This window comes from Syngnathus leptorhynchus, chromosome 3 (assembly GCF_054491065.1).
Source record: "Syngnathus leptorhynchus isolate UIUO chromosome 3, UIUO_Slep, whole genome shotgun sequence".
Taxonomy (NCBI): Eukaryota; Metazoa; Chordata; class Actinopteri; order Syngnathiformes; family Syngnathidae; genus Syngnathus; species Syngnathus leptorhynchus.
In genome coordinates, this window is record NC_141197.1 from 14,158,958 (window position 1) to 14,178,451 (window position 19,494).

Consider the following 19,494-nt stretch of genomic DNA (forward strand, 5'->3'; position numbering starts at 1 on the left):
TTTCCAAGAACTGAATGAGTTACCAAGGAGCCGCCAGATAGAGTTCAGTGGGAGGAGACAGAAGGACAATTTGGAGGGAGAATTTCCTCAATGTGTTTATGGGCCGCACAGTTTGTTGTACAGCTATGTGTCTCCTATGTCTGCAGGAAAATGCATCACATTTTCTGCTTCGCTGCACACTTACTGCATACTTCATTTGATACACACAAATGAGGGCTAATGAAAGAAGTGTAGGAAAAAAATGTTCAATTCCAAAAATGAGGATGCTCAGTACACACTGGAAGTTGGAAATGTTTAAAGAGTAGCTTGGTGGCGAATTCCCTTCAAGGTCAAGAATGTGTTGATTTAATCATGGCTGAGACGGGTGTTGCTCAAGGAGACTGGGGGCATTGGTGGGTCTCAGCCTATCAGGAGGCAGACTGAGCCACACACCACAAAAAAAAACAAAAAAACATTGGCCCTACCCACGTTGTGGTGTTCCACAAGTGGTGTCTTGTGATTAATTTTGCAAGTATGCAAAAGCTATGCGACTGTATAAACCTCAGAGCCAAGACTGGACTCCGATTGATAATATTCATAAAGCTTTTGAAAACTGGATTTAAGTCTACACACTCCAAACCAAGGATGACCTTTTTGGTCATGAATCTAAAGTGTATGTTTGACATGCACACAATTTCACCAAAAGAGGACCATACTTACAATAAAAAAATAAATAGTTGAACATTGGGCCCCCGTGTGCTTGGGAAAAAGTATTGGAGGTGTAGCCTGAGCCCCCTGCGGCTCAACATAGTGGTACTGTTATGTAATGTCTTCTGTTCTCAAGTGTGGCCTGAAGTGTGACGAAAGTTCCCCACGTGGTTGAGATAACAACGGTGCACATTATGATGTAATTTTGCAAATGCAGCGTGCCGGGTTTTAAACTAAATTGACCTCCAAAGCAATCTAGTAACGGACTAGTCGAGGGTAACTTGAGAAAGCTGGAGGGAGGAGCATATGTAGAATTGTTGACGCCATCATGCCAGTTATACACAGCACAACAACTACTCACACGGACATAAAGTCTATCAACAAAATGTCGGACATCTATTATTAAAGTGTAAAACTTGACACATAGCTCAGTGTGGGTGGGATGAAGAAGTACAGATAAAAATAGCATGGGAGGCAATTCGTACCATTACAGACCACTCTCTTAAAGAATTTTAAAAAAACTTAACATTAGGAGTGGATTAAAAAAAAAAAAAAAACACAACACAAGAGAAGCTACAAATATCTGTACATTTATACAAATGAATGCGTTCAAAGCTGTACATTGTGAAATGCAATTTACAGGATAAAAAAATTGAATGGAAGCAATACAAAGTCTACAGCCGGACAAAGAGACAACATCCAGTCGTACACATGCAGTAAATAAGTACTCAAAATACTCTTAAAATAATTAACATGCAAATACATGTACATCTATTGAGAAAAAAAAACAAAAAAACGCTTGTTGCCAAAAATCGGCTACCCTCATACAATGAATGATTGTGTCGACCATTAAAGGTCTGCAGAAAGTAAAGCTGCAGAATATTGCATCAAGACATTGCACACACTTGTACCTGCATCATTTTCTCACACACATGTAGTAGGAAAGTGCACAAAAAGATGTGAAGCACTAAGTTATCGTCATCATTATTTTCCAAAAATCTCCTTATTTTTTTTGTCAGTGCCTCACTTTTGATACAAATCCCACAATTTTTTTGCTAAACACCAGGCTGAGAAATCCCCAAGTGGTGAGTTTCTTCAAGGGATTGTAAATGGCACTTTTCAGTTCAAAGCACATATCATGCATGTAAACAAAACTTTATGTCTAAGTCTTCATTCCATGTCATATATGTTTTCCTGTCAGGAAAAAGAGGGGTCGGTCCTCCTTGGCGTTTGCTGTCTGGAATTCGTCGCTGAGCCGGAACCTCCACTCTTCTTCCAGCTCTAGCCGTCCGACCGTTTGCCTCAAGGAGCTACGATCTGCACCGATCACACAAAGAGTCGCGCCTGCGGGGAGGCACGGACGGACGAGCCATGACTCCCAAGATGATTTCCTTTACTACTTACATTTGATTGTCATCATGTTGGTGTACCTTTGAGGAAGGTGAACTTCTTGAGAAAGCTGGGGGTCACGAATGCGTCGGCGAAACAGAGGAGAAGGCCGCTGAACAGCAAGCCGGTGGTGCAGATGTTGACCGAGTGTGGTCTTGAACTTACGAAACACACCGTCACCTGTGGCAATGGATAGCAAAGTGAAACCCAGCGTGTACATTCAAACCAATTCCAAAGTGTGTTTACCTCGGGGCCCAAGTTAATGTAATAGTCCACAGACAGAACCGGGTGTTCGTAGTTCTTGGTGCTGAGAGGAAAGAGCTTGTGGCTGGTGTGTTGGAGATATTTTTCCAGGAGGAGCTGAGCCGGGGTGGCCAGGAAAAGGTGCTTGCTGTCGGGGGCACAGATGTACTGAGAGGGCCCCACTGACGTGGGAACGTCCGTCATCTGGGGAACATTTTCCCTCCCGTCAGTTACCCTAAAAAGATATTTAACGGTCGTACGGATGTTTGGATGTGCGCCCTTGCCTTCGTCTTGATGATGAAGGTCCTGTAGCCTCCGATGGCGATCTGCTTTTTCATAACGCTGAAGTTGTTAAAGCGGCAGACGAGCAGTCCGGCGCTGTGCAGCCGTAGGGTGAAGTCGACGTCGTGACATGTGAAGCGGTTCTGGTCGTATTGGACGTTTTGACTCCGGTCCACGTTGAGAAGGAGGAAGTCATGGAGGTGACCTCTAGAGAAAGGCTCTCTCTGGTTGGGGCCTAGATACAAAAGAACACACTCGGCTTTTAGTCCCGGGAGACTATTTTGGCATTTCCAAAGTTTTGAACCAACCGGCGAGTACACGACTGCTCCACTTTCTAATCCCGCACAGGCCGTAGTGGGCCAGGTCAGGACAGCCTTCCATGTGCTGCAAGACCTGCTTCAGTGATGCGGCATGTTCCACTGGACTACTGGCGGCAGCAGCAGAGGGGAAAATGTTTTTGTTAAGTATCATGGTAAGCCATCATGATGCATATCTGTAGAACTCAAAATAGTTATTATATTGCCTGTGAAATCTGGCAACTTTCAGGATTTAACATCTTCTCCTTTAGAGAAGCCAAATATCATTATTAGTGTTTATAGAAAATAGTTCTTCAGAATGATACTGGTGAACCTATCTGCAAATATTTGAGCATGTTGTTAAATTTGTTCCTGTTTCCACATGGTCGTTTGTTCCCTTAGCATTAGTGGAACGTGGGCTCCCTCTAGTGGTGTAAATACAATTTGCTCACTTTTCATTTACAGTGCATTTGTTTTATTATTCAAGCACTGCGTTATAAGTACAGTTTAGTTGTATTTATATTTTGCAATATGCACATTTAGTATTTGTTTAGAAAATAAGTATGATTAGTACAGAACGAAATTTAACATATTTTTATAAAAAAATGTTAAATTAAATTTCGTTCTGTACTAATTATACTTATTTTCATGGCGTAAAATACGACATAACTAATAATTTTAGGAGTAAATCCACTTTCTCACCTTTGATGAAAATGCAGACCTACTGAATTTTGGAAAAAAAATATTAGGCTGTCTTTTTTTTCAATTTCTTAATCATTTCAATGTCTGATGCCACCAAATATGTATTGCGTGACTACAAAACAGCAAAAAAACAAAACATGCAATCCATGTTTTGGCAGTACAATGCCAAAGCTATTTGAAGTGATTTTATCAGGAAAACCATTGAAATTGTCTGGATATCAGCCCTGAAATTAAACTCACATGAGCTATTTTTGTTGCCATTATTACTTTTCTTCAAACAAATGCAGCTTTAGTTGTAGCATGCGCTTCAAATAAATAAGAAAATAAAGAATGGTCTAATCCTTTTTGCATTTCTTTTTTTAGGTGGTACTTGGTGGCAAAAGTTTGAGAAACACCATTGAAGGTTAAGTACAAAGTGTGTGGAGCATGTACTTGCGCGCGTCGAAGTCGACCACGTTCCACATTACGCACGAGTCGTCCGCCAGGATAATGAAGGGCCAGACGTCACTGATGGAGCCGCTGCCCTCCTGCCGACGACTGCGCTCCAGCTCTAGATTGTGGTATGAGAGCTCTTTAATCAGGAAGTGAGCAGCTCCTGGAAGAAAATCCGGAGCACTTTTTAAAAAGATGCAAATTTGCGGGTTGTGTGACGGTAACACGGGTAACCTACCTATCCCAGCGCCATTGAAGACAGGAGGCAGCACCAGCAGGATGTGGTTGGGCCAGTACTTTTTGTAGACGGCCATTTCGTACTCTTTCACCACCAGGATGTGGAGATGTGAGGCTCCGTCCATGGCATGGTAAAGGTTGAAGAGACCGTGTTCATGACGCCCCGTGGTCGGAGTGAAGATTGGACTCTTGATGCAGTCCGGGCTCTGACAAAAGAGCAATATTGAATCACAGCAGCATATTTTTCAAGTCCTGTTGCCACAGAACTCACCCGATCTGCGGCGAGAGGCAGCCGCATCCCCTCCAGTTGGCCTCCCGGTTGGTTGAAACTAAAGTAGTGCTCTTTAGACTTGGGGATGATGAAATAGAGCTGGATTTCTTCTCCAAGCAGCAAATGGGTGAACGTGAAGGCATGCAGCGTAGACTCGTACATCTAGATTCAAGAAAATCAAAAGTCTTGAGAAAAAAAAAGAGTTGATGATAGATGTACGCTTGCGTGATGCTGACCTGGTATCTGGGGTTGAAGCCCAAGTAGAGATGACACTGTTCACAATGGTGATAAGTGTTAAAGGCCGCATACTTGGACAATTTGATCCTGGTTGTGCGCCTCCGGAGGCACACTTCCTCTTGGTGCACTGGGTTGGCTTGCAAAGGCAACAAAAAAACACAATACTTGTGACAACATCATAAAATGAAGTTGTTGAATATAAATATGCTTCTATAGTTGTCCAACCGTGCCTACCATCAGAGGTTGGTCTATACCCAGGGCAGTACACTAAGCTGATGTCGTCATATTTGGGGTCGTGGACTATGTAGTCAAAAGGTAAAGTCTTCATAACGTCTGGGTCCGGCCACAAGGCATTGGGCGGGCTGTATTGAACCCTGTCTGATTGGACATCTAAAACAAACGCACAAACATCACTTGAACACAACTGTGTGAATTTTTTTTTTTTTTCTTGTCACCTGGGCATGTACTGACTTAAATTGATTTCCTCTTCATTATAGATATCCACCTCCATCAGCCTGATCAGCATCCGAGACAGAATACCCAGGAAGTGCAGGTACGCGCCGGTCTTACCCACCTGTCCAATGACATCATTGCCAAAAAGAATGTCAACACGCAAAAAGAATTTTGACATTGAGTAAGAAAAGGATGGAAAAGTACCTGCGGGGGTCCGCTGAGAAGTAGCCTACGAGGGTGAAAGTTGTCGCTGCGTCCTTCCGTGCGATTGCTGCTGTCCATGTGGTAAGGGCCGGGGACCGTCCATTGGCGGTAGTAGAGCGACTGTTCTGTGCACGTCATCATCTTACTCAGCAAAGGTCTGCACACAGAAGCATTGGTGAATGTGGAAGAAAAAGAAGGTGTAGTTGTTGGGAGTCTCACCTGAAGCTGCTGGCCCACGCGACCGACATATGCGGCAGGAAGGAAGTGCATCGCGGGAGGCCGCTGCCATCGTTGGCCGTGATGATGTCGTAAAGCGAGCGGGGGAGGAGCACGGAAGGCGGACGACTCACTCCCCGCGCCCAGGAGCAACTCAGATGAGGCGAAGAAGCTCGGGGTGACGAAGAGCTAGAAGAAGTGGATTTGGAAGGGTGACGACGAGGCCGGGCAGGGGCCAGATGTTGGGGCGGTACTTGGGGGATTTGGTGCTGCGGGAGCGTTTGGAAGTAAAGTTGGGGGTTCGCTGAAGCTAGTAACTGGCTTTGGCTCAGAATCTGCGGCTGGAAAATGGGTTGGGCCAGGGAATACGTTTGGGCTATTAACTGACTTGGGTGAAGAATTGAAGGTTGATGGAATACAAATGACTGAGAAGAGGACTGGGGAGGAAGTTGAGGGTGAGCTGGCGAGGGAGACGACGTGGTTTCCACTGTGCTCTTTGGGGCATTTGGGGACCTTGATGTGCTGCTTTGGGTTGGAGACGGATCTGCTGCTGCTGCTGCAACGTCCGGGCTGGACTGGAGCGGCTGGTTGGAGGACACAGGAGAGCTTTCTAGAAGGAAAGCAAAGAGGAACACATGAATATAAATAAACTCATGGAATAAATCATCACCGACTACCATTTTCCTGGCCCTCCTCTTCCTCATTGTCGGTGCTACTGAGTTTTTCCGCATCGCTCTCCAGCAGGTCACTTCCAGGCCCCGGGTTATGCGGGGATCGGGACTCCGCCTTCAGCAGGTACGCGGCAAGTCCCAACTCTTGCTCCAGTGTGGTACGTTGAAGATAGGAGCAGCTTATCACTCGAAGGTCACAGTACTTTAGTGACCTGAGGGACGAGGATGAAATCAATATTAAGATTGCTAAATGCTAAACTGCTTTGGTCTTAGCGTGCCAACCTGGGAAATGATTCTCCTCGAGGTTCAGCTCCCGTCAGGATCAGAATGCAAGGAAGCGCCTCAAGCTCCAAGTAGGTACGAGGCACCCAATCAGCTTCTTGGATTTTTAGCCATAGCTACATAAGGCATAAAAATCAAGTCATATTTCTTGACTTGAACTATTTCCTCACTACTTTTGCATACCTTAATTTGATCAATAAAGCTGTGTCCAACATTCAACGGCTGGCTTGGATTCCCTAGTATGATCTCAAATCTCTCTTCAAGACCCAGCTGTCTCCTCACCCGGGATAGGCGCCGATGCGCCCACGCCGCCAGAGCCAACGAGGGGATACGCAACAGGATCATGTGACCGTGGTGGGCGGGGCATTGCTGGGCGGCACTGAGCAGCGCCTGCACGATGCCCAGGGTCTCCACAGACGTGTGCTTGTGGAGATTGTGGGAGCCGCCGATTCTTCCTGAAACGGCCATCAGCGCCGTGCAGTAGTGGTGGATCAGAACTGTCGTACGGATCACGGCGCTGTGCAGCTTTGGAAACCTAAAAGAAATGTTTTTTTTTTTTTATATTTTAAGCACCTTGACCTAGATCTTTTTTTTTTCGGCTGACAGTGTGTACCTTTCCTCCAGGGCAGATGCCATGCTCTCAAAAGAAGAATCGCATCGCATCAGTGGCAGGCTACTTCCCGAGCGTGTGGACTCTAAAAGCTCTGACACGCCAAAGTAGCGTGTTCTCTCGTGATACAAATCCACATCCTACATATGCACCAAAAAACGGTTACAATGTGCTTCTGTTGTACGGATGTTTTTATTCGCACGTGTAGAACGAAATCTCACATTACTGAATGAAGACGGCCAGTGGATCTCATTATAGGGGCTGATGCGTGTGAATTGTGTCTGCAGAGCAAACGGGAAAGAAGTCACGTGGAGAATCAGAATGTTTGGAGCATCTCTGACCCGTCTGGAATTCAGCAGTTGGTCCACCAGACCCAAACCCGAGTCCGCGCTACAGTAAGAAGCACTGTGAAACAATAGGAACAGGAAACAGACGTCATCGTTAATGTCAAAAAGTACAAATTCTTTTGGATTCGACTCTGTATCACAAAGACCTGCTGACGTCCCAGTGGGCGTGGTCATGGACCAGGATGTAAAGCGTGTAGGAGTTGCTGTGTGCTTCCTGTATAAGGCTGTCAACTCGCACTTGAGCGCTTTGATCCATTTTCACCACATAGCGCTCAGCCTCCCGCTGAGACACACAATCTTGCTCCAGACTTCCGAGTTCTTGGAGAACACCTGAAATCCCAGGTTCAAGTCAACGTGGATGGAGAAAATAGTTAAAGAAATGGAAATGTGTGGAGACATGTGACTCACCAGAGCTCCACAGGTGGAGCACAGTCTGTTGAAAGGTGACCTCGGAGGGCGGGACCAGGATGAGGAAGTTGACTCTGTCGAAGGACACAAGGTCCAAGTTCTGTGTGCTGGAATCTGCTATGGCGCAAACGTGAGACAGCAGCTTTCTGGCTACTGCCAACTGGATGGGTCGGATGTCTCGCCACTCCACTGAGAACTCTACATGCGTGCACACACAGGTTCATAAAAAAATAAAAAATAAATAATATTTGCGTCATCTGCCTTACCTGAACAAGTTTCCTTCGAAGGCAGAATTTTATCTTTAGGGCTGTTTGAGTCTTTTGGACTGTGTGTATTTTTCACGCTTTTTTCTTCCGATGATTCCTGACCGCTGGATAAGGGAGAAGGCTCGTTGCTGTCCAAGGTTGCGCTGTCCAGGAGGAAATCCATATCACCGTCTGCACCGAAACAGGAAGTCAGATACTGCTTTGCCTCATCTAATCACGTCAACGTGCCCGTAGACCAGACGTCAGATCATCATATAAATTGTTATAGGACAGAACAAACACAACAGAGACTCGTGCGTTCCAAGGGCGATAACCAAGCACACCTTGTCCGAGGGAACTGCAGAACTGGATTAGCTCCTGGGCTTCACCAGAGGAAAGCTGCTGGTTGATTTCTCTTAAACCCTCATTGGGAGAAAACATATTTTCGGCCAAGGCCCGACATTGGTGTTTACCTATACCGAAACCACACAAATACATAAAGCCTTTTAAAAAAAAAATAATAATAATAATAAATTTATGTTTTATTTCTAAAGAATCAAACTCCCACCTGTGACGACCACACAGGACTGCGTTTCATGTCCAGAAGCGGTCACAATGACGACGATGTAATTTGTGTTTTCAAAGCGTCCCTCCATTAACTTGCTAAACATCTGCTGAAGGCCCTGAGCCAAAGATCCAACTTGTTCCCCCAACACCACCACCCCTTCTCCGCAGGACGACGCGGCCAGCTGAGCGAGCCAAGGAAGCTGGCTGGGCGTCAGAGGCTGCTGTGGTGCTAAGCCAAGATGCTGAGGGAGCCCTGGAAGGGTAGGAGGGGCCTGAAAGGCCAAGGAGAGAAAATTAATGTTACTGCCACACGCCTTAAATCGTACAAATGTATTTTCAAAACATAATTTACTGTGAATAACAGAAACCCCAATAACATCTTGAATGGCACAGGTTATAATAGATACATCACGGTTCCTACTAAATATATACGGAACCTCAATTCCATAGTGCCGCCCTTGGGTGGCTGCTGTCTGAGGTTGTTGATTTTGTCTGATTTCACTGAGATGGGACTCCCTCCATGATCTCATGAATATTTGCTCCAAGTCCTCAATCAGGGGCACTTGCTCGGGGCCTTGCAAATGTTGGGGGGTAGAAGACAGAAATCATAAGCACGGAGGAAACAAGTGAAATCAAACAATTACACGAATTCTCAGGAAAACTGTGTTTTAAAAACACAACGAGCTTGCAGGATGAAAAATATTGAAGAAGGTTCTAAATTTGTAGTTTTAAATTGATAAATCTTATAAACACAAATGTATGCCAATACGTCCTCTAGCGGCCATTGAGTGTAATAACAACAATATAGTGAGGAAAAAAAAATCACGTTTCAGCTGACACTGACCGAGCTGAACAAGGTAGTAGACAGTGAGGAGGATCTGCATCTCAGTAGACAGTGGCTGTATAGGCGAGGGTCCGTAGTGCTGATAGACTCTAGGGAGGGTCTGAGCGCTCAAATAGCAACTCTGCAGAAGAGAGCTGACGAGTACTTCACTAAAATTACCAGTCAGCTGTGGAAGAGGGCCATGACCTGTATCCAGGAGAGGTATGCAGATAAAACATTTTAGAAAATGAAGTATCAATGCCCTAATGATGAAAATTTGAACTGGGGTCGATGCCTGCAAAGAGCCAAAATGTTCTGCTTTGAATCCAGTTGGCAGTGAATTAGTTCATATGAATGTGTCTGACCTTTAAAGATGACAGGTTGTAATCCGCAAGTGTGCAACAGCTGATCAGGCACAGCTACAGACAGCCCAGATGGAGAAAGCGTGGTTAAGGACCTCTGTGAGGAGCTCAGCGTGGCAGAGGCATCTCCTAAATGTGGAAGAAAACACAACTAAAAAAGTTAGACCACATATGATTTTTTTTTTCCTTTATGATGATTTTTTTATTTTATTTTTTACCTAATCTGGCTCCACTTGCAGTTACTGTTGATGATGGCAAAAGTGAGGAAGATGTTGGCGTCTTCCCTGCGTTTTCTAGCAAAGCACTTGAAGAAGTTTCAGGAGACCAACCCTTATGCCGCTTTTTGGGGGGTCCGGCATTTGTCTGCAACACTGGAGCAAGAAACAATGGATAATGGTTTATTTAACAGAAAGGTTTCTGAGCACCTTCTCAAATGTTTCAGTTGATATTGTTTTTGAATGAGCCGATTTGGATGCAATTGAATTTTAGGTTTGTACGAACAACCTTAACCCCCTGATGAAACGCAGCGGTGGAGACTGGAGTCGCACTTGTTAGAGAAGTCGTGAAAAAAACACAACAGGAAGGAAGCGTTTTTTTTTTTTATTCAGCGAGAAAGTAGCAAGAAAAAGAAGAGAGTATTTTACAACCCCGGTTTATAGAGGCCACCGAGCGAGGGAGAGAGAAGAAAGTGAGGGGGGAAATTTTAGTGCCTCAAGTGTTGGCAAATGAAATCAGGCAGACAAAAGACCATCCTCAAAACAATGCAGCTGACAGCCCCCCCCCTCAAAAGCGCTGGCGTTATAATACAGGGGGCTTCGCTCTCTTTCAGAGGTGTGAACAAACCCAGGGGGTTAATGATAGCAGACACAATGGCTGCCCTAACATGAATTTCATATTATTAATTTGACCACAAATATGGACTGAGGCATGTGACAAAAAGCCAAATAGGCCCATGATAAACATCTTAAATTGTAATTTGGGACTTTTCTTACTGTGCAATTACGGTACCTGCAGCTGATGGTCTCCCCGGTCCCGAATGATTTATCACCGGTTGAGCGATTGAAGAAGCGGCGTGGGTGCCATTTGTCAGCGACTGCGGGGTAGCGGAGGTTTGAGCGACGCCGTTTGCGTGAGATGTAGCTGCGTATGGACAGGAAGATGACTGAGTAACTTCTGATGATCACTTTGAGTGCATCTGGAAGTGGCCATTTTGTTGTTATACCTGCATAGCTGCCAAGTGCGTGTGAGGAATGCAACAACGCCGCACTCGATGACTGCTCATCTGACGCCGCATGAGTCTCCGAGAGACTCGAGCTCATCTGTCTTATTCGTCCACCTGAAACGCAGCAGAGAATATTTATTGACATCACATTCATTTTAGTAGGGGGGGATTCACTTCATTGAGGTGCCTGACAATAATCAATGATTAAGTATCTCCTTCATCTTCAAAAGATATTTTATAGTTGCTGGGGGTGTGGACTCCTGATTTGGGTAGTACCCTTTTTATGAGTGTGATGTCATTACCTTCAGGCTATAATTTCCGTCTGACCTGTTCTTACTCTTTAACTGCTAGTCCACCTGGACCAGCATAAATGTTATTGCAGTGTGAACACAAATTGGTAAAATTAACCTTTGGGGAAAACGAGTTTGGTCACAATTGCTCTGAATCTGAGGAGCTACTACTCTTGAAAAAACAAATCATGAATGCTCCATAAAAAAAATAAATAAATAAATAAATTACTTTTTACTTTTTTTTTTAAAATAAATAAATGAAACTAATGCAAAAAGTACTACAAACTAGTAAAATAAAGCAAAATTAAAACTAACAAACATGCTATAGATACACATTAACGCCAACTGAATAGAAATAAAAAAGTAAAATACAAATTCTAATGAAACCCCCCAAAGTATTATAAAGTTGATACGAACCAATCTTACCGTGTCCCCTCCAGCAGATGGGGGCTCCTTTAACCAGCACACCTTGGTTGTCACGGTACAGATGGAATTTTAAGTGCTTCTGTTTCTTAGGCTGGGTGCTGAGTTTCAGGTTGATGTGGTTGGCAAAGTCTGTGAAATAGCGAAAGCCCTTTTCTCCACAGCCCATGCAATACCCCGAAAAGCCTGCGAGCAGACACGTGGGTGAGATGAGAGTCGATAGCTTCCCAGCTGCATTTAATGGAGAGCGCTCAAGATTTTTCCTTCTGTCTTACCCAGCAGAGCGTTGTGACCCCGTTCATCTGGCAGGAAACGATGGTCCACCGCGCCCACCAGCAGGTTCTCGGGAAGGGAGGGGGACTTCAGCCCGATCAGCATGAATCCCGGCAACAATTCCAAGGAATCTGATGCTAGTGATGAAAGACGCAGATCCCTGCCTGCCTGACAGAAGCCTGCAAGGAGAGAGACTTGCTATTTTTGTCCAAGAACTGGCTCGTAAAGAGGAAACTTTTCTTGCACAAACCATCTGTGGTGCAGCATCCATCAGGAGGGGGCTTCATCTGATAGGGTATCGGAGGACTGTTGGATTCGGAGCCGTCTTCTTCGTCCTCCTCGTCGTTCTCCGTGCGACCTGCGGATAGACATGGAAGACAGTCCAGGTCATACGTTACTATCAAAGCAGCACCTCTGAGGTCACGCTCTTTCTCTCACACGTGCGAGCACACACATACACACATTTCGGGTCATTTGCAAGTACCAAAGCTTTGATACAAAAAAAAGGCTTATGGCCCTCACGCTATTTCCTTTTTTCAGCCTTTTGGCATTTTTCGGAGGCAACATTCACACAATTTATGGGAGATTGTGAAAGTGGCACGTGGGTGTCACCATTGTGTGTCGACGGCTGCTCCGCCTCCAGGTAGAGTTGGGAGAAAACTGGCCGCGGCACGACGATGTTGGACCTGAGTGATGCTTCGATGGAGTTGTGAAGGACCTCCTCAAAGCGCGTGGTCCGCAGCTGGCCCGCATAGGAGTTCCCCATTGGTGTTCTGAAAAAAAACAAGTTTGAATCCCTCTAATTTGATTCATTGCTTTACTTCCATCTGAAGGGAAAGTCAATGATCAACCAGTCCAGGCCTTAAGCACACTTTCCCAAACGTTATTAGTCGAGAAAACGTCTGGGTTGCGGCAAGAAGAGCATAAGGGTGAGTCACTATGGTTCCCGTTAAAGTGTATAATTTTAGGTATAATAATTCAATTGTGGGATGAAAGTACACAAAGACTTCTGACCATCATTATTGAAATTGATTCTAAATTGTATTCGTCAATAAAGCTTGCAACCACAACGACATCTTAACACTTGGTATGCAGTTGAGTATACACCCCTTTGGCCACATGGATGTGGAAATAATACAAGCCAGTCAATAGAACCAACAAACATAATCATAAGAAATATCGATCAAAATGACTTTTGCCAAGAAATACATGTGGTCGCCCCTTCATGTCAAAACATTCAAACAAACTAAGGAGCAGAAATAAAAAAATAACTGCAGCAATTATTCGAAGTGTTGCAGTATGTTTTAAAGCAAGATCACCCCCCCCCCATAATTAATGTAATTTAATTTGAACAATAATGGAGAAGATCATCTTTAAAAAAAAAAAAAATCGAATAAAGTCACAGTTGCAAAGGCAAAGAACAGGCGGAAACTTCCAGAGGCCCATCTCCGCATACACATTAACAGGGCTTACTAATGGAGGCATGTGTCCAGACGGCATGCCATAAAATCAGCTGCACTGACAGAGTAAGGACACCCTGACCTAGACGCAACTCCCTTTTTGTTTTTCTCCGCTCTCTCTCTCTCTCTCTCTCGCTCTCTCTCCCCACAGCTCTCTGTGGTTGACCGCAGCCTCAATGAAGAAAACACTCCGTCAAAATGTGATCTGTTCAACTGACATTTCAACTCAACAACATGTAGGCTGTAAATAACTGAATTCATTTCAATGTCATGGTTTAATACTTTAGTCTTAACACACTCAATTCCAATAACAAAAAATTGTTGCTTTGTTTCCCTTCCCATACTCATTGTGCAATTCTGTTATAATGTGGCAGGTCAGCAAATCTATTGGTAACCAAAGTGGGTCAACCTGGAGACAATTAACACGGGCGGATGCTAACGCCAACGTAATCCCCCCTTCTGACCATATGTTGGCGGCCCCCCATTTCACATACGAAGCCAAGCGAGCACAACCACGCACGCGTACATGTGCACGAACACACACTAACAAAGACAAACATGACTATCTGACCTAAGCAACCTGTAGGTCAGCTACAAATATAAACAAAGCACATATGGGCTTTTTGTGACGTAGGGTTTATGAGATGGATGGCAGGACCGCAGCTTCCCAAAAAGTTTGACGATTCTGCGAACCTTTCAGCTGAAGCGATTTAAGATGGAAAGAAGAAAAGTTAGTAACGAGACAAACAGTCCGTCTCCAGAGTGACGAACATTTCTGCATTGTTTCACAACAGGAACAAAACATTCACTCAGTGAACACATTATCAGGAACAACGGCAACATCTAATCAGATCCAAGCGCCGTACAAAACGTCTCCATTAGGGACCATCGTGTCGCAGATGAACATTCCACATCTGTGACACAAGTGGAAAGAAGTCTGGCAACTACGTCGAGTTTGATCGTCGGGTGTCATCATTGTTAAATTCCATCAATGTATATCATTTCAATTGCGGTAAAAGTTAACTGGATGTGGTTCATAATTTGCTGTTAAAACGGAATATTCTGGCCTTAGCATTTATTTGTGGGATATAGACATTTCGATAACAACCTTCTGCTTCCACACTTCCATTATGGAAAGAAGAAACAATGAGAACCGCCATTGCCTCGCACTGCTTTGTAGAGAGACGAGGGCAGGAAGGCCGGTCATAACATGGAAGGAGAGGAAGTAATCACACCTTCTGGTAAACAGCAGTCTGACGTTTACAACCACAGAGAGACACAGGATGAAAGCAGGGAACCGTCCCCCTGACCAAAAACTGGGACCAACAGTCAATCAACATAACAATCCAAATGACAAAGTGTCACTTTGCATTAGTACCCCACTAAAATATGAGAGGAAAGCATTTAAATATCACAGGGTGTCCAGAAAGTTGCTTTTTAAAAATGTAGAAAGGTTTAGCCTATTAGCATAATGGACAAAGTCATTTTTGAACAATTTTGGAAATAGAGGAAACAGAAATTCAACAAACAAGAAGAGTCCAGTTGCATGAATTCATCAATGTCCCGAATGATTGATCATTTGTATAGATTTCATTTTTTTGAGCATATTTGTCATTTTTTTTATTGATATTTGGACTGAATTCAAAATGACCACAGTGATCATGCTATTAAGCAATCAGATTTATTCCATATACGCTTTTAATCATGTTACCTTTTCGTGGATTGCTGGATCAATCATTTCCGCAACATTTCACTGATATTTTCATTTACCAAAACAAGTCAAATGTCTCTCAAAGGTTTGTGCTAAAAAAAAAAGACATATCCTAGTTGTGGTTAAATCTTTCACATAACCTTTGTTGATCTTTCCTCTTTGCATCCCCCCCCTCCTTCCCGTCTCCCTGACGTGGAAGTGGGAGATCCTTTCATCCCTAAATCCCCTCCCACCCCCCGCCTCCCTATCTCTTCTTCTCTTTCTGTCTCTCTTTCACCCTGGGGAGAGAGACACCATTGTAGTGTTTTATGACCCCTTGGTCCCTTGCCTTCCCATCACCACACTCAGGCACCCAAATACAAAACCTGTAGTTAGGACCCCCTTTAAACTCGGGAGCCCCCTTTCTTTCAGGATGTCACTGACACGGGCTGCTTAGCATTTCAACACTCGATAGCTCTTTTTTTTAAAGTAACAATTTACCGGCATTCATTCCTCAATCCATATTGACACCATGGGCGGTACACAACTGACACACACACAAATATTCCAGTCAACATACCCAAATGTTTATGGAGGGAACTTTAGAGAAAATAAAAGCTTCACTGAGGTCTCATCACCACTGAGGTCAGTGGAGATAACAATGTTTAGGCAAGACTTTGATGCAACGCACGCACACACACACGTTCTCTCGAAGGTTCCAGCGCTGTGGACACAAAGGGCTTGTCTTGGCTAGAGGTGAAAGGTCAACGCAGGAGGGGTCAGATAAGAACCCCAGGCTCTTTTACTATTAGCCAGGGCTGCATACCAGCCACACACACACACCATCCCTGCTATTCTTTCCCTCTTTTCAGTCTGACAAGCTGGATTGCAGCGTCCATCCTCCACCCTTGGAGAGCAGATCATGTTACACACACAAATCCAGAGACACACACGCACAGTTGCGTATGCATTAAAAACACTGTGTGTGTGTGTGTGTGTGGCTTTGTGTGCGAGTGTGTGCGCTACAGTATGTACGGAGGGTGTCATCTGGTGAGTGTTGCAAGAAGAGCGGCAGGCACTTTGCACTCCGATCCGCAGCCCAAACACATGCAAAGCGATGTCACAAATTGCCCCGACAATATATGCCTGGCGCTGACCTATGACCCCGACGAAATGCTCTCATTCACAGTTTGCTCAACCGACGTAGGATCGATGGCAGAGGACGGCCAACCGGCTCACTGACGGGTCAACACCCCTGCATCAAACACACACACAGCAGGGCGCATAATTATACGTCCACGCGTGAACGCATTATGATGTCATCAGTAATGAGATGAATTGATGCGCTTGAACAATGCAAAGCAAAATTGGCACTTGCTTCTTCCCCCTTGCCGTTAACTTCTTAAAGGTTTGACCTGCAATTTCATTCGTCACACTTTAAACAAACTACATGTCTGTGTCGTGCTGTGGTGGTAAAATCGAGTCATTGATGGATTCATTGATATTTTTTAGCACAGAACAGGGGGGCTCAAATTTTGACCTAGACATATTTTAACAAACTGGCATAGAAATACTGTAAAAAAAAAAAAAGCAAATGAATAAAAACATGTTCATAAAACATGTTCTAAAATAGAAATCATAACCAGGCTCAAGAAAATTCCGCATTCCTTAGTTTTATGCTTTGTATTTCACTCGTGCTTTTTTTTTTGTATTTGAGGGTAGACTTGTGGCAATGCTGCCAATTTCATTTTTGCTAAAAATTGTGGTTGGTGCCTATTGTGCTATGACAAAGTTCTCACAGTTGTTGTCTGAGCGTTATTGGCGACACAAATGGAACTTCACAACACGCCATCCTTCCTCACCACCAGTCTATTAGTTTAAAAGTGACAATTGGAATAGCTGGCTCACAAGGTTAACTACAACGCTCATCCACAGCTATCTTAATTTTACACTCTCAGGCACACACGCTTTCTTGGTTGTCAAATGTTATTTGTAAATTGACCGACTGGAAGACGAGATGCCCAAATCACGTCATTGGTCGACTTCAAACTCTGAATGTTAATTTGGATCTAAAAAGTTGACTCGATTGTAACCCCTTTTTTTAAATCCCGGACTGCGATTGGGTATTGGGGCCTGGCCAGGAATCAAACCCATGCAATCTGCATGAAATTCAATTCAACAATCATGTACCACAACGTTATTACATTTGGGAATATGTTCCATGTATATTTTGTTATAGTGTCTTACCAAAAGTACTAGAGTGACTCCAACTGGCGGAGACAAATTCCTTGCATTTTTTCACATATTTGGCCATTAAAAATGATTCTGATTGTGGTCGGCCTGCAGCTTTTGCTATCATACTGCACACGTCCTTGAGATGATTATTCTTTGCTTTCTTCCTGCAGTAACTCTCAGCAAGCGTGTGTTGTCTAGCGTCAAGACAATCTGGATATTGAGCATGCACGACACGCAGTACCTTCCCTGTCATCATGACTCACAACAAGCACTGTTTATTTACGTGTCAGCACATGAATTGAAAAACACTTCAAAATGCTGTACGTGCGTGTACGTGCCTGCGCTCCTGTGTCGTTTTGAAGTGTTTTTCAAACAAAACCCTGCTGGTTTCATAGCTAGCACAAACAGAACACCTTCAACAATAAAAGCTTGTTGGAGGATTATATGAACATGCTACAACACAAGTGGGCAAATGTTTGACCTTAAGAAACACTTTGTTTAAAAAAAAAAAAAAACCTGACAGATGGGTCGGACAATTTGAAGAGGAGGTTTATAAAATAGAAGGCGACATGTACAACACAACAAAATATTTATTGGACAATAATATATATATATTTTTTAATTACATCATGACCTGAACCCTCTTTTTTATTTGTTTCTTTGGTACACTTGTCAGTGTGACCTATTAGATGTTTAATGATAAAAAAGGACAAATAATTGCAAATAATTAAATAATTTTTAAAAAGCCTTTACATTTGACAAGACTGACTCCCTTTTAGTCCTATGTGTCACTGCAGGGTTAACTAGAAGGGGTTACAAAATAACGCAATATAATGTAATAATAATAATAATCATAATAATAATAATCATTATCATAATCATAATCCTAATAATAAAAAGTTGGCTTAAGAGAAAAGGCCATCACACTCTCCTTCAGCCGATTAAGAAAAAAACTCTACATCGCCCCCCCCCCTCCAGAAAATAAAATAAATAAATCAAAACTTTGCTATGGGTCAAGTTGACCCACAAAATAACTGCTTATTGCGAATCAATTTTTAAAAAATCAATAAAAGTTCAAATAATTCAACAAATGTGGATTATTAAAAGACTCTTCATAAAAAAAAAATCGATTAAAAAAAGTTAAATTCCAAATAATTGAGCAGCCTGTGTCCAATGGGACGTGCGTTGCCCAGGCCAGTGCCACACTGATGTTATAAGAGTATACTTCCAAATGATTTGTGCTCCAATAATTCAAACTAATTTCCTATAACAGACAATCATTGGTTGTGGCATGCATTCTATGAGTTGGCATCACATCAAATATAATGGAAAAAAAAAATCAGGATATGTTGATTTTGCAAAAAAAAAAGGACAAACCTATATGCATATGTACTATAAAGATTTACCAAAACAATTATTCCATATGCACGTATAACGTGTACATTTAATGCTTTTAAAGAAATACAAATTATTGATAGTTTTCTGCAGGAGCGACACGCAGCAGCATCAGTGAAGAAGTTGGCAAAATGCAATGCAAAATGTGAACCACACCCGAAAATGGCAATTAAAAAAATACTCACCTATCCTATCAGGCGGGACAAAAGTCGAAGTAATTCGTGCGTAAAGGTCGATAAATTCACCCAGCTGTCTCCATCTGACCGGCTCGAGACAAACTGAGGGTCGCGCATGTCATCACTTTTGGTTTGATCCCTGGGAGAAGACAGGACCTCCCCCTCGTTTGCCGGCCATATTGGTACGGTCCAACACCCGACATGTCAAATGGCATCATTCTTCTTCTTGGTCTTCTCTGTGAAAGAAATAATTGAATCAAATGGCGCTGATTAATATTCTTCTTATAGGATGGTTGATTCAGAAATAGTCCGACTCTGAAAAAAATTATGAGGTCGTTTCTATAAGACTGTTCACACTGACTTGTG

At 43.5% G+C, this 19,494-nt stretch overlaps 1 protein-coding gene across 4 annotated transcripts in view; it reads right to left on the reverse strand.

Annotated features, from left to right (window-relative positions):
* Window positions 1–1,234: 1,234 nt before the first annotated feature.
* The window catches only part of greb1 (growth regulating estrogen receptor binding 1), a 29,053-nt gene continuing 10,793 nt past the window's right edge, over window positions 1,235–19,494 (reverse strand). Inside the window, exons 4-37 of one of the 4 annotated variants that reach the window (XM_085907209.1) lie at window positions 19,138–19,364; window positions 12,785–12,945; window positions 12,423–12,530; window positions 12,175–12,351; window positions 11,903–12,085; window positions 11,187–11,300; window positions 10,973–11,104; window positions 10,183–10,335; window positions 9,968–10,093; window positions 9,624–9,809; window positions 9,217–9,353; window positions 8,781–9,051; window positions 8,557–8,685; window positions 8,234–8,404; window positions 7,968–8,165; window positions 7,706–7,889; window positions 7,434–7,617; window positions 7,216–7,352; window positions 6,786–7,137; window positions 6,603–6,718; window positions 6,327–6,532; window positions 5,653–6,259; window positions 5,434–5,590; window positions 5,248–5,350; window positions 5,011–5,166; window positions 4,776–4,912; window positions 4,540–4,701; window positions 4,270–4,474; window positions 4,032–4,194; window positions 2,910–3,028; window positions 2,604–2,836; window positions 2,323–2,523; window positions 2,118–2,256; window positions 1,235–2,031 (exon numbers count right to left, since the gene is read on the reverse strand). In XM_085907209.1, coding sequence (XP_085763335.1) covers window positions 1,868–2,031; window positions 2,118–2,256; window positions 2,323–2,523; window positions 2,604–2,836; window positions 2,910–3,028; window positions 4,032–4,194; window positions 4,270–4,474; window positions 4,540–4,701; window positions 4,776–4,912; window positions 5,011–5,166; window positions 5,248–5,350; window positions 5,434–5,590; window positions 5,653–6,259; window positions 6,327–6,532; window positions 6,603–6,718; window positions 6,786–7,137; window positions 7,216–7,352; window positions 7,434–7,617; window positions 7,706–7,889; window positions 7,968–8,165; window positions 8,234–8,404; window positions 8,557–8,685; window positions 8,781–9,051; window positions 9,217–9,353; window positions 9,624–9,809; window positions 9,968–10,093; window positions 10,183–10,335; window positions 10,973–11,104; window positions 11,187–11,300; window positions 11,903–12,085; window positions 12,175–12,351; window positions 12,423–12,530; window positions 12,785–12,938 — 5,964 coding nt within the window. In that variant the 5' untranslated portion in view covers window positions 12,939–12,945; window positions 19,138–19,364 and the 3' untranslated portion in view covers window positions 1,235–1,867. Of the gene's footprint in view, window positions 2,032–2,117; window positions 2,257–2,322; window positions 2,524–2,603; window positions 2,837–2,909; window positions 3,029–4,031; window positions 4,195–4,269; window positions 4,475–4,539; window positions 4,702–4,775; window positions 4,913–5,010; window positions 5,167–5,247; window positions 5,351–5,433; window positions 5,591–5,652; window positions 6,260–6,326; window positions 6,533–6,602; window positions 6,719–6,785; window positions 7,138–7,215; window positions 7,353–7,433; window positions 7,618–7,705; window positions 7,890–7,967; window positions 8,166–8,233; window positions 8,405–8,556; window positions 8,686–8,780; window positions 9,052–9,216; window positions 9,354–9,623; window positions 9,810–9,967; window positions 10,094–10,182; window positions 10,336–10,972; window positions 11,105–11,186; window positions 11,301–11,893; window positions 12,086–12,174; window positions 12,352–12,422; window positions 12,608–12,784; window positions 12,946–19,137; window positions 19,365–19,494 lie in introns of those variants that run through there. The other 3 variants (XM_085907208.1, XM_085907207.1, XM_085907210.1) reach the window with 3 other exon arrangements.